This window comes from Fringilla coelebs, assembly GCF_963513975.1.
Source record: "Fringilla coelebs genome assembly, chromosome: 9".
Classification (NCBI taxonomy): Eukaryota; Metazoa; Chordata; class Aves; order Passeriformes; family Fringillidae; genus Fringilla; species Fringilla coelebs.
The window spans coordinates 18726263-18740507 of record NC_140067.1 but is presented as its reverse complement, the minus strand read 5'-3'; the positions used below and the strand labels follow the sequence as shown (position 1 = coordinate 18740507).

General features: G+C 39.3%; 1 protein-coding gene across 2 annotated transcripts in view; it reads left to right on the top strand.

The window, feature by feature from the left end:
• Window positions 1-14245, top strand: part of PLPPR5 (phospholipid phosphatase related 5) — a 78866-nt gene that overhangs the window by 20048 nt on the left and 44573 nt on the right. For both annotated transcript variants that reach the window (XM_084211748.1, XM_084211747.1), the window contains exons 2-5: window positions 1194-1326; window positions 3548-3798; window positions 11573-11749; window positions 13236-13355. In XM_084211748.1, the coding sequence (XP_084067874.1) occupies window positions 1194-1326; window positions 3548-3798; window positions 11573-11749; window positions 13236-13355 (681 nt within the window). The remainder of the gene's footprint in view (window positions 1-1193; window positions 1327-3547; window positions 3799-11572; window positions 11750-13235; window positions 13356-14245) is intronic.

Sequence of the window (14245 nt, the reverse complement as noted above, 5' to 3'; positions counted from 1 at the left end):
CCCACAGATTATTTTATTTATTTTGTAGAACTGTTCAGACCTATTGTGATAAATGAAAATGTTTATATTTTCCTGTTAGGGCAAAGGTTTAGAAAAACCTCAGCAATTAATCAGATTGATGACATTATTGGTTTTATTTGTGGAGTATTAAGATTTCAGTTTGGTAGTCTTCATTCTAGTTGATCAAAGTGTGATGTACCTGTCAATAAGCTTTAAGTTTTTCATGTAGAGGAGTGGAAGGGCCTTGCCTGTAAGTCCCACAGTGAGTCAGAGTTAGAATCCAGTGGTCAGTATTTGACCCTTCTGCTCTGCTTTTAAATTATCCCTGCCATAAAGTTTCGTATCGTATATCTGCCTAAAGTCTTGGCTTTGGCTGTCAAGTCTCAATCCATAATTGTAGTGAATAAATCAAAGGTCATGCTTTATTGTACCGGTAAATACGTAACCTAGAGAAAATATTTTACGTTCAAAATACTTTTTTTCTCATTTGGTGATTTTAATGGTTTTTTTGCCAACTATAATGTGAATGGTAGACATGAGAAATTTATTTTGGTGGAGTGAATATGCAACAGGCCATTCTTAATGTTAAAATATCAGTGATGACATTTTGTTCAAGCATGAGGAACAGAGCTAAAGCCAGACTTGATAAATTTAGCTAGTAAAATGTGAATCAAACCCTGTTAAGTACCTCCTGGCAAACCAAACCTCTGATGAGAACAGGAGTTCTGTTATGCTTTTTCCCCCCCTTTCTCTCTATCGTAGTCCAAAATTTAAAGCTCAACCCTGCGAAGTGCTGGGTGTCAGTGAATGCCATGCGGGAAATGAAAGGTTCAGCATCTTGCAGGATTAGGCCTTTACTGTGGTCCAGATCTTGTGCATTATGTGATCTGTTGTTCTTGAACTAATAGATCTTTCTCTTTCCCGTCATTCTGAAAACTGGGTTATGTTATGTTGACAACAAATCCTGGTTGTAATAATTTATTCTCTTTTAAGGCAAATAAAGTAAAGCAAGCCATAAGGCATATTTCCCTCATAAGAAGATTAATGTACAGAACTTGATTCACTTATGCTGTCTTTTGTGCTGGTTTGGTCTTGTTTCTTTCAGATGAGATGTCTGTCTCTGTAATATTAGTGTATTTTACTTGCTGTAATCTGATGCATCATTTCTCTCCCCTTTTTTCTCCTCCCCTAAGATTATCGTTGGAGAAACTGCAGTCTTTTGTCTACAGTTAGCTACAAAGGATTTTGAAAACCAAGAGAAAACAATATTAACTGGAGACTGTTGTTATATAAATCCACTGGTGCGCAGGACCATCCGATTCCTTGGTATGAGCAAAATTACTGCTTTCATTTTCTGAATGGTGGGAGTGATCACTTATGTCTTAATTTTGACCTGGGGAAAATACTCAGATAACCATATAACATTTCATGTGTAGTCTTAACTCAGGTACAGTTTTCCTTTTACGTAGCAAATGAAGCTTTTTGGAAGTTTGGATTAAAAAACAGTTGCAGAAACAGCAGTACAAGTAGAAAGAACTGGGACCACTAGGGGGGAAAAACAACCAGCAGGCCTGAAGTGGGGTGAAATAGAGAAAGGTGGCTATCTTTGTGCCATATCTATAGCTGATAGAAAACACACACACCCCCCAAAGTTGAGGACATTGGGATATAAATGTGTTTGAAGCCAAGCCAATTTAGCTGCTTTCTTAGCCTGGATATTGTATTATAGTCTCTAGCAGAAAACTGTGCAAAATCCATGCTACATTGCTGTTAGCTGAAACTCCCCCACTGACTTTAGTAGGTATGTCATCTTTTCTATTTAGTTCATTCTAAATGCGTTTGGAGGGAGAAGTCCCACCACTCAAAATGTGTATTGGACATTTCCAGATGCTGCTTTTTAATACATGTAGGGATGCCATAGCAGGGCTCAATTCTGCTGTTTGCTTCTCTCTCATGGAAACAGCTGGAGGAATGAAGCCTTGGGGCAGCTAATCCTGCTGCGTGCCCCAGTCTCAGGGAGAGGGAGGGCATGTGCAGCTGTGTCTGTGTTTCCAGTGTTTGTGTAACAACTGTGCCTGCCTTCCCAGAGTGCGATTGCTCCCTGTAAGGAGACTGTCTTGTATAGGTCCGGAGAAGGTGCAGTGATGATGAGGAGCTCCTCCCACTCCAGTTCCTCTCTGTATAATCAGTGCCTGAGATTTTTCCCACTCAGTGGTCCCTTCTTTCCTCACAGAAGCAAAAAATATTTGGTAGGGGTGGCAGGAGTGGACAAAGATTCTCTCTGCTGTTGCAGCAGATGGGGCATTGCTGCCCATTATGCTCCCCCAGAGTGATGTGTTGAGTTGTGTTGTGCAGTGCACACCCTCGGGACTTGCTGAAAGGCCCTTCTGTGAAGTGACATGGGCAGGCATAAGGTGCTGCTCACCAGAGTCTAGTATTTGGGAGGAATTTTAACATTCGTGTGACATTGCTGACCAGCCAGGGTCCCAGAAATCAGCCTTGGTCCTCTAGCTTTGTTGAGAAAAATCCTGACCTTTATAAGTGTATGTTTCTGTGGAATTAAGTCTGCTGGGATGTTGATCCATTAAAGTCTTCATAGTGCCCCATGAAACAGGGATTTTCCAGAGCTCACCCTGTATCACAGTGAATTGGAGTATGGGAAAGGTAAGGTGATTTGCCCATAGAAAGACAGGGGGAAATCTATAGCTCAGGTGGAATTGGAACAAGCATTCATTGGCTTTGCCTGCTGCTTAGGCTGCTGTGTTTGCATGTTCTTCCAGAGCTCATTTTCTATTTACAAAAGGATGGAGAGAGACCTCAGAATGGCAGAAATCTGTTTTCTTTTAAGTAATCAGATACATGCATTTACATTCTAATGAATGAGTACATGTGCTTAATGCTTTGCTGATATGTCTGATTGAAAAAACTCTTTAGCATAAGTAGTTCCTCAAATATATAAATCTTTAGCTTACTATGTGGATACTGTGATTAATATGCCATGCATATTAATGCATGAGATTTACCCAGTAGCAGGCAGATGAAGACAACTGGTGCATGGCAATATTGAATTATTTAGTACTTTAGATTCTTTACAGCTGCAAGGGGGAAAAAAAAGTTTTTCCAGTGTGTGTTATGACTTCACAAATTACTTCTCCATCAGGGTCTGACCTTGGTTTTCAAGCAGATTTATTGGGTGAAGAATTTCCCTCTGTCACTTCTGTTTAGTGAACATGGGCAAAAGTTAGGTGCCAGTAAAGCCAGCTACCCCAAACAGGGGATGTGCATGGCTGTGGGGCCTAGGAAAGCAGGCTACTTGCACAAGGGGTGAGTGTTCCTATGAAAGATGGGAGAGCCATCAGGTGTGTGGGTATGTTGCAGTGTTGCTGCTGCAGTTTTGTAGGAAAACACCATCTCCAGCATGAGCCGTGGTCTTTAGGGTACAGTACATGGGAGGATTTTTCATGTTCTTGAATGGAAGAAGCTGGTCTGTTGCTGAGATATATACTATAAATTGTCAGGAAATTTAACTCTTTGTTTCCCTCTTTAGGAATTTATGCATTTGGACTGTTTGCTACGGACATCTTTGTAAATGCTGGACAAGTAGTAACAGGGAATCTTGCACCCCATTTTCTTGCACTTTGTAAACCCAACTATACAGCACTTGGATGTAAACAGTATACCCAGTTCATCAGTAGCGTACATGCCTGTACTGGAAATCCAGACCTTATCATGAAAGCCAGAAAGACTTTCCCATCCAAAGAAGCAGCACTAAGCATATATGCAGCTATGTATCTGGCTGTAAGTATATTATTTAATATCACTTTATTTTTGAGAGCAAATGGCTGGCACTGTGAGGGGGAAGAAGGAGGAATGGGCAGAAGATAAGGCCCAAAACTGGCTGATTTTCTGCATGCAAACCTTCTGTGAGTAACTGTGAGAATGATTCATTTGGCTTAATTCTGACAAGGTGTAGTAGTTTCTGAGTCTTGAAAGCCAGGACAATGCTAAGAGAGGACAAGTTGTCTGTAAAGGTTATAATGTATGGATGTAGGGTACCCAGTTCCTTGGTTTACTTTTCCCCCATTTCCAGGGTCTGCGGGACAATCCTTTGCTGGGTGCTAAGGAGTAAGGGTAGGGATTTCCTCTGACTGGTAGTGGTAGCTCTCTGTGTTTTAACCCAGTGCAGATCAGTAGAATCACACATGGGCATGTTCTTTGGTGAGGTGAAACAGGAGGATGAGCTATATGTATGTCTGATCTCTGCATGTTTCTCAATATCCCTGTGTGTCTTTTGGTACCAGAATTGGTATTTATAGGTACCTCATGCAAAGGCAGTTTGGCTCTTATTATGCATTAAAGTGGGCTACAAGACGATCCACCCTTTTATCCCCTCTCTCCTCTCTTTTATAGGGAGTGATGAGCAGCACTGGGGTAAAAACCTGGTGCTGACTGCCTGGATCAGAGCTGTTGTATAGGTTGGGGAGAGGAAGAGTCACTGTTTAGTATCACTCAAGTAACTCTGGCTTAGTTTGGAGTTCATGTCATTCTAGTCTTAAGCAGGAGCAAGCACATCTTGTTCCTTTGCTGGGGACAAGTTTATCCCAGCAGATGCTGGGGAGTGTGTGAGGTCTTACCCTGACCTGTGCTGGTAATGACAGCCCTCTGCAGCCCTTTGGATGAGCCCAGGGCTGCCTTCACAGTGTCAGTGGGAAACTAGGCAGGTGTGTGGAGCTTTGTGGTCATTGCAGGAGTCAGCCCTTGTGTTCCCTCAGCGTTTGAGCAGTGGCTTGCCCATAGGAGTGTGTATGTGCATGTATGCACATGTAGATATACAAGTGTGTGAGTGTGTAATGCTTTTGAGTAAATACAGTTGAGCCAGCTTTTAATTCCTGACTGATCTGGAAGCTGATACTTGACAACATTGCAAAGATGTCAGCCTCAGTGTGTCAACTCAGTGCTTCTACACAGGGTTTTAGAACCAGCTGCTTAAAATCTGCAGCACTGATGGTAACATTTATCAGGTTCCTTGTGAGCAATGTCTGTTTAAGAGATGTTGATCATCAATCAGTTAGCACAGGCAAGTGTTTGCAAATAAGAGATGAACAATAACATTTTATTCTAACTTGAGACAAGTATAAGTCTTCTACTAGTATTGTCTTTATTTGGGGAGATATCTAAGGAGGAAACACTCTAAATTTGATGCAAGCTATTTTAGAAAATACTCAGAATTTTTCATTTTAATTGCTCCTATATTTCTCATCCATCTGTAAAGTCGGATTTCTACTGTTGCCAAGAGTCAGAGTAACTAGGAAACCAGCTATTCAGCTACTGCAAAGCAGAAAGTAAAATAGTATTAATACATTTTAAAAACAAGCAGACATCAGTAAGGTTTAATACCTAATATAAGTGGCTTTTGACATGAGCAAGAATACTTTATGCAAACCTTGTCTGTGGTCAAGATACAGTTAGCAATATAAAACATTAAAGCTGTGGAGATCCTTTTCATTACTATTTGCTCTTTCAGTAACTAGAGAAATGAATATATCCTATGTCATTACTCTACTCCTGCATGGTGCTTGACACTGCTATCATTTAACTAAAGCACTAATAACTACTCTCAGGACTTTGGAGTTCCTGTAGTAGATCCTTGTTACAATATTGTTAGTTTTGTTGGTTTTGTTTGGTTGGTTTTTTTTCTTAAGTCCTAAGCATGACTGAAGCTAAAAATACTGTTTATTACATATACTCCAAGGGAAAAAAATTTCAATATTCCAGTATTTGGGGTCATGTCCTTACACTGCCATGATGTTTATCAGGATAGTTGGCCCTAAATAACAATTTTCTCATCACTGTTCACTGGAGTAGAAGATTTAAAACAGTAGCCTAGTCTTTCTATGAGCCATGCCACGACAGTTATTGAGAGCATAGATATAAAGACCTCCATATATTACTCACTTTTTCATTAGCATATAATCTGTGGTACAGTATGTGCTTTCTTTTTGGTTAACAGAAATTTTGGAGAGAGGAGAGATTGTTATGGAATTGTCCCTGGGCACAAAACAAAACCAGCCTAAAGGAAAAAAAAATCACAAAGAGCTGACCCAAGGGTCTTTGCTCTCTGAGGTGGTGAAGTAAATGCTTTTAGACTTGTGTGATTTCACCAGTCAACCAATTTAGAAACAAAGCCTATGCTTTATCTAATAATTTGCCTATCTCGTTCCATTTAAGTGCAGCCACGTCTTTATCACCTAGCATCTGTGCATATTGTCTTGTTAACAATAGCTTCTTTTTTCTAAGTTCTTGAGTCTCCCATTTTCCCCCTTTTCCCCCTTTGGAGAGTGGGTGGCTGCTATGGTAACTCAGAATTCCCTTGAAAGTACAGTCGTTTTCAAACAGTTGTTTTGCTAGTATTTAGAGCTTTGTAATGTTTGCCTCCGTTGCTTCCAGTATCTATCAAGGGAGATTTAGCAATGGAAACATCGAATGTCAGTGCTGTGGTTAGGTGTTTTCTCTACCCTGCTCCAAACACAGATGCATTGCCTTTCTTCTTCAGACTTCCAGGTTTATTTTTTCCAGTGTACCAGTGTTTTCAAAATGGACCACTGTAAATATGTTCTGAAATCTCTAATTAATCTGGCTGGTGCCTGGTTTTTTCCTTAGGTGTCTGCATTGATCTCATTGGAGATGTTTTGTTTGTTTGTTTTTGGTTGAGTTGGGTTAAGAAGTTGACTACATCTACTTTCCTTTCTTACCAGCATTGCAATTCACCCTTTCTCAGATGGAACAATATTTGCTACGTAGGCAAACTCTGCAGCTTTATTAAACAGTATATAATTGTATAAGACACATTTTGATATACATAAGCTGACATAGCCTGGACAATTAGAGGTAAGTTTTGAAGCAGCCAAGTAGGTACACACTTGGGGTGTTTTCCACAATTAAGACACAGGAAGTGGAAGTCAAGAGTCTTTTTTTGTTAGGATTTCAAAGTGAAATATGCAGATTTAGTCATCCTAATCCCATAGATTTAAATTTAAGATTTGTGACTAACAGTTATCCTTTGGTACTGCAGACCTAGGGGATTGGTCATGGCTAGCTGTAGTTTAGGGGAAATTTTAATTCTCTGAAGTTTTGCCCTTTTTTGTTGTTCTTAATGCATTGCACAAAAACAGTTGGGTAGGCTAGTGTTTGAACTTTGTGTTACTGCACACATTTCAGGCTTGCTTTGGGTTTGTAATGATAGAGAAGCAGGCTTCATGTCTCGGTAGTTGATGCAGCCCTTAAGTCTGTAGGCAGCTTTTGCTGCTTTGTACTCTGAACCCTTGGCCTCAACTATGACTTCAGACAGGACTAGCAGATTGTAAAGCCTACAAATAATTTTTTCCTCTCTGCAGAACTTTTCTTTTGCCCATGATCATGGTTTCTGCAATGCTCTTGCTCCTGGCATTTTGCTACATTGATTTTGCTGTTCAGTGTGTTTTGTAAGTCACTGGGAAAAGACAAGAAGACAGTCTGGTTAACAGTGCTGGCAGCATGGTGACATTATCTTCAGTGTCACTCCTTGATCCAGTTATAGGTGTAGGTGTAGTCTCGCCTGTCCTTTGTCTTAAAGTGCCTGTTAGAATCCAGCTAAATGGGCAGCTGGTGAAGGCATGATAGGCTTCTCAGACAGACTTGAGGGAATGTTCAGGAGGAAAAGGACTAGCAGAGCCACCTCACTGAATTTAATTTGTTGTCCATTTTTTGTTAGAAAATTAAAAGATTCTTCTGGCTGCCTTTCAGGAACAGTGCTAGGAATGTGGAATTTCTTTTCAGTATCCGGTGCAGCAAGTATCCCTTAATACTGATAATAAAACATATGTCATGAGCTTCACAAATTGAGCACATTGGTTTCTTTCAGACTAAGTAATAAAATAATATTAGCATTTGATCCAGGAATTTTTCTAAAGACCTCTATAAATTTCATGTCAGCTCTTCATTACAATTCAGATCCTCAGAGAAAGCTGCCTCTTACCTTCTCCAGTTGTTTTACAGTTACAGCTGTGGGGAGCTTATATTGGGAAAATTAATAGTAAGGTCCAGAATTCTAGAGCTTTCCTTTCCTTTTGCCAAGCCAGCCCCCTGACTTTGAAAGCTAATTTTGGTCTAATGTCATAAATAATTAGATCAAAACATGGAGAGAAAGCTGGAGGAGGCTTCAGAAACATTTAAAGAAACCTTCAGTGGACAGTTGCAGAAGGACCCAGATGATTTGAGAATATGACTTTGGTTTGCTCTAGAAATAGTTTGACCCATTAATTATTACCAAAGGAGGCTGAAAAGATTTTTGCATTGTTAAACTGAATTCTAGCTAAACACTGAACCTGTTTATAGACTACAACAGCCCACTATTTTTTCAGCTTTTTGATATGAGTGTCTCTTTTCTTGTAGGTCTGATGAATATTGAAAATTCCTTGGGTAAAACATTTATAACATTACTTATATTACTTAAATAGTTCAAGATAATTTCTTAAATTCTAGTCCATTGAAAAAACAAAAGAAAACATGAGATAATTTATGTTTGAAGTGCTGCCTGGGTTGGGTGCCTTTGCAATGATTTCTTTCTCATTCTTCCTGTTGCCTTACAAGTCATTATTCACTGCCCAGTGGTAGGCTGGTCTTTGTCAGTCTCCCAGGCCATCTAAATCAGGGAGGAATAAATGGCAGACTCTGAAGGGATCTGCTTACCTGCATCCCTGGGTCCCAGGCTGATGAAATCAGCAAGGAAAATTATCTTCCCTCCTGGCTGGAGCACCCAGCCTGATGTGTAGCTCCAATGTAGCTAAGATGGGATTCTGAGACCTGTTACGCCTGTGTTTGTGTGCATAGATGTTGGCGTGGGTGGGCCCAAAGATAGCTGAAAGATGCCTAGAAAAAGCGTGCAGCATAGCCCAGGAATCCACTTTGTCCTGCACTTTACATACAGCTTCTGTTCTTTTCTTAACATGTTTTGGAATTATTTTATTTGTGCTAGATTTAGGACAAACTCCACATGAGACTTGCAGCCTGACACTTTTGAAGTACTTTCTCAGTACAAGCTAAATGCCAAGGCTATGCTGTTCCTTACATGAGTAGTACCTGGTCTTTAAAGAATACATAGATATGGTACCTGTGCTGGCAGAGCCCTCAGGTTATTTTGAATGGAGCTGAGCATGACAACCATGGCTGTTCATGGAGGGAGAGGGCTTGATAAATGGAGGTCTCTGCTCATGTGAGGCACAGCATGAGTCTGTGGTTGTTTTTCCTCAGTGCTTTGAGGAAGGATTTGAAGGACGTGCTTGGTTGTAAAAACATCCAGAGAATTTTATGCAGAACATTTTTTGGGTTCAGCTTTGTATTAAGAATGTTGAAATTTGATTGAAGTACTGCAGAATCAAGTGTTTGTGCTATAATGTGTTTTTTCTTATTAAAAAGTGAGATAATCTTCTTGGGCAATGACCAGTTGTTATAGATAAGTGAAATGTGTCACCATGACCTGCCTTAAGCAAGTTTTTCCTTCTCAGTAGTCATTTCAATTTAATATAACACAATACAGAATTAAATGCAGGATAGCTTCTGCTAATTCCCCTGTGTCAACTTCACCCAAGCTGTATTTGAAATTTGATTTTCTTATTGTGTATTAAAAATATTCCAGTATTTTCCTAGCACCAGCTGTCCTAACACATAGTGTGGATGTGGATAATGGTGGTAGTATCCCGTAGAACAATGACACTCACTAAAATAGATGGTTGCTGAATTAATTCAGTGTGCAGTACTCTGTCTATAGCTTGGAGAAAACCAGTGGGGCTAAAAAGCTGGATATTCAGGTTGCAGTTCTGTTATCACCTTCCCGCATGGTAAGAGTAGCTCGCTGATGACAGCAAAAGTACAAGGAGCTAAGATAAAAGGATAATCAGCAAAAAAAATTAATGGCTTCTGAAGTGGTCTAGGAAGAAGAGAGGAGAATGTGGCTTGAAGATAAACCCCAAAACTCTTTTTTCCAAACCTTTGCTTTGTCTGAATTAGTGGAAATCTTTTTATCTTTCTACTAGTTTCCTGTTCATCATATAAAGTATACTGAAGGTTAGTGTGTTGCACCTCTCTGATGTTATTTTATGATCAAGCTTTGTTTCATCCTCTAAGCCATGGATCTTTCTTTAGCGTTTTGAACAAAATTGCTGTTAGATGTTATTTGTTTTAGACAAGCACTAGTTCTTCACGTAACATATTGTAACTACAACCACACTTCCTAAACTCCTTCGTGGCTGGATTATTGCAGCACTTTGTTAACTGATTCCCTAGTAAATTCCATCAAAGTTTCAGACAGTACAAAAAATCCCCAAACAAGCTCAAAGGACTGCCCTTTTGTTGGCCAGAGAAGTGGTACTGGTTCTTCAATGCATGCTCATCTGTTTTCCTTTGCAGTCCAAAGTGATAGCATTATGAAACTGGAGTTGCTAGTAAAACCCTGTAGGAAATTCTTCACATTCTTCTGCTCAAAAACTTAAGTCCTGTTAAAAATTTGAAGATTTAGGATTTCCGTGGTTTAATTACAGAAATATCTTCTGCAGAGAGTAGAAACTTTTAGTCAAAAATCTTATTAGCTGAAGTATAATTTTTTTTGAGGGTGGGGAGGAGGGGTGTTGCAGGCGGTCTTAATGCCAAGATTCAAGAGAATGTAAAGTCAAATATTTGGTATTAATTTCTTCTGCTGGCTCATCAGAGCTTGGGAAGTGCTGGGTTAAACCTGGTAGTCACTAATGCACTCTTAGGGCAGAAGAGCTGCTCTGTTATCAGGCACTGCTTTTAATTCAGTAGTATTGCACAGGGAAAATTAGACTGCAGCAGGACAACTGGATTTCTCAGTTTGATACATAAAACCTGCAGCATTTGGATTGGTTTGTGTGAAGCATGGGGTTGTATTAGTTCAGCACTGGTTGAAACTATTATTATATTCGCTGCTTGAAACTATATTTGTGAAAGTAGATGCTGGCATTCAGTTCAATTTCACTGCTTTTTGACACTTTTTTACCTTTTCACTGATTATTGACAAATCACGAATTAGTCATGTTAAGAAGTGGTGTATAAGGAAGAAAGGCTTTTGCAAATAAAAACAAGGTCTTTATGTATTCCCTTTCTTACTCTGCCTGGCAGCTTGTAATAGTGCTAATAGTACTTCAGGGTAAATATTTTTTCTGTTACTGTCAACACTGCCCAGTGAAAGATCAGTCTCTACTTCTACGCATTAATAAATAGATACACAGACTGAGAGTAATCAGATAGGATTGTCCAATTTGTCTGACTTTCTGTAGGCTTTTCAGGTTCATGTAAAATGCAATTTTGCTGTATGGTCTGACTCTTTTTCTATATCCCTAGGAAGTGGGTGTGATGACTATATCTACTGCTTTGCCTCCTAGTTTCTTTACACCCTCCCCCACTTCAGAAAAAAACCACCAAATACACATAGTCTATTCAAATAAAATATAAATCTTTTGCTCACTAATTAGGGGGAGACATTCATCAGTCTTACACTTTCTTCCTTTCTAATTTTCAGATGTATATCACCAACACAGTGAAAGCCAGAGGAACAAGGCTTGCAAAACCTGTTCTTTGTTTGGGTTTAATGTGCTTGGCCTTCCTTACTGGAATCAACAGAGTAGCAGAGTATCGGAATCACTGGTCGGATGTAATAGCAGGATTTGTAATTGGAATATCTATAGCAGTATTTTTGGTAAGTGTGTGTCTCTGTCACTTCTGTTTGAAAAAAGAAATCAATGTATAAGGTTGTATCTCTAAAAAAGCCTTCAGGTAACTAAATAACAAAAGACATGTTTCTTAGTTTTTTTAAATTAGTCATCAGTTTCCTTAGTAGTATTTACATACACTCAGAAATGGGAAGTCAAAAAAGGACTGATTCAGTTATCTTTTTTGACTTCCATATAAACCAGATTGTAGCATTTCAAACAGTAATTTATGCAGCAAGGCCCACTTGCAGGAAATATATATTCCTCAGAATAACACATAGTTATATATAATTTCATGGATAAAGTATTAAATTTGATATAGTGGTAGCCACAGCGATCAGAGAATAGGTAGCATTTGTTTTTCTGGCTTTACAATAACTCTAATGTAGTTTCATTGTGGTTCAGGTTTATGTTAAAATTTCATATTATTCTGTATCAAAAATTTTCTGTTTAGCCTTTTCCTTTTCTGGAGCTGTGTTCCAAACCCAGATAGTTAATTACAGTTGCCAATGACTACTGTCTGTGTCAGAAAACTGTTTCTAATCTATTAATCACCTTCACTAATATCTGCAGTGCAAGACTGTAGAATAGAACAGTCACTGCTGTTTAATGCCTGTAGGTTTGTCTGCCTGGCAGCTTGTAATAGCACTAAATACACCTTTGAAGTCTTTCCCCATGAAAACACTTTTGAGCTTGACTCCTGGATCACAGGGTCTTGGTCTTAAGATCTTGGATCTGAAAGCATGGCTTGGCTGAGAACCGTCCCAGGGGTGGCTGGGGTGGGTGTTTTCACTCCTCTAGACTGAAAGGGTAGCTTCAAGTCTCCTTTAAAATACATCTGCTTGCAATTCCAAATGTTCCTATCTACACAAGGTGTCCAGTAGCATGACATCAAATTTAGTTGTGTTTTGAAGAAAATGCAGCTGGCAAACATTACTGCTCAGCTGAGTGTTGCAATTAGTAGAAGCACAAACTGTTACACATCACATTACGAAGTCCCTGTGTGAGAATCTGCTGCCCTGAGCAGGTTTGAAGTTACATTCAGACTTGGGCATGGTCATTGCCTTCTTATTCCCTTTCTTACTCTTCATTTGAGGATGTACTTTGCTGATCAAAACTGAAATGGCACTGGCCTTCCCAGGAGTTAAAGGTTAATGTTGTGATGCTGCAAGACATCTCTTCATGAGATTGATAATAAGTGATGTTCTATTGTGCAGCTTCAGTAATGGATTTTCTTTTAGATAAGAGGTTTCTTTGGTTCTCAAATGATGCATGCACCAATAAATCGCTTGTTTGTCTTGAAATATTAATTAAGAATTTTCTGTAAAACATGAACTTCACATTTCAGTGTTTCTACTGTAAAGCTGTGACTAAAGCTGCTGTCATTTCTGCCTAATGAATAATTGTCAGGATCAAAGCTTGAAAAAATGAGTTGTTCCTTAGGTATTCTGTTTATCTTCAAATCCCTTCTAGGTTGTTTGTGTGGTAAATAACTTCAGAGGACGTCAGCCAGAACATGAACATTCTCATCTGGATAATCTGGCCCAGATGCCCATGATCAGCATACCCAGAGTAGAAAGCCCTTTAGAAAAGGTAATGTCTGACTTTTTAAAAATCAGTTAAATAAAATGTAGCTTTCCTGAAAGGATGATCACAAACTATCCTGACAAGAGTACCAGATTTAAAATAAAGAAACATGTCAGTGAAAGGGAAAGAAGGAAAGAATTAAATTCAGTGACAGCCCTTGGGAGACTCTTCATGTTGTCATTTCACTGCTGTGGCTGCTGCTAAGCCCATGGAGTCAGGCTGAGTAGATCTGAGACCCTCTCCCCTTGTGTTCCTGAAGTAAATATGATTAATACTCTGCCTGATAGTCCACAGAACATAGAAAGTTCTTAGAATGCTTAAAAAGAAAGTCTAACCCCTGGCCCAAGGGGCTTTGCAATTCAGGTACAAGTGGCATTTATCCTATTTGCTTGTAGGATGTCCTCAACCTGGTGTAGAGCATGGGATGCAGTCCCTTCTGGGTTAGGTGTGGGGCTTCTGTCATCAGACACATGCTAGCCCCAGGACAGGGTACACACTTGGAAGAGAGAGGAGCAATGGGCCATACAGTAACTGCACTAACCCCATGATCTCTTGTCAGAGCACGTGGGATTTTAGACTAGAACATTCTAGTGAGAGTCTCCTGGATATGCCAAGATGTTTTGCTTAAGTATCACAATAAAATGTATTCTAGTTTACTGTGATAACCATTTATATTTTTGGAAGATGGTATTGTGCTATGTGTTAAGATTGAGATAGCATACTAAATACAGAAAATATTTTAAACGTGTTTACCAAGGGGAAACTTTGAACTAGTAATGCAAAGTTTAAAGGAAGTTTTACTTTTTCTAATGACTGTATCTGTCATAATTGATTAAAATCTATTGGGTTATGCCCATATTTGAAGATAGCAAACAATTCTACACTGAGTAGGGCCC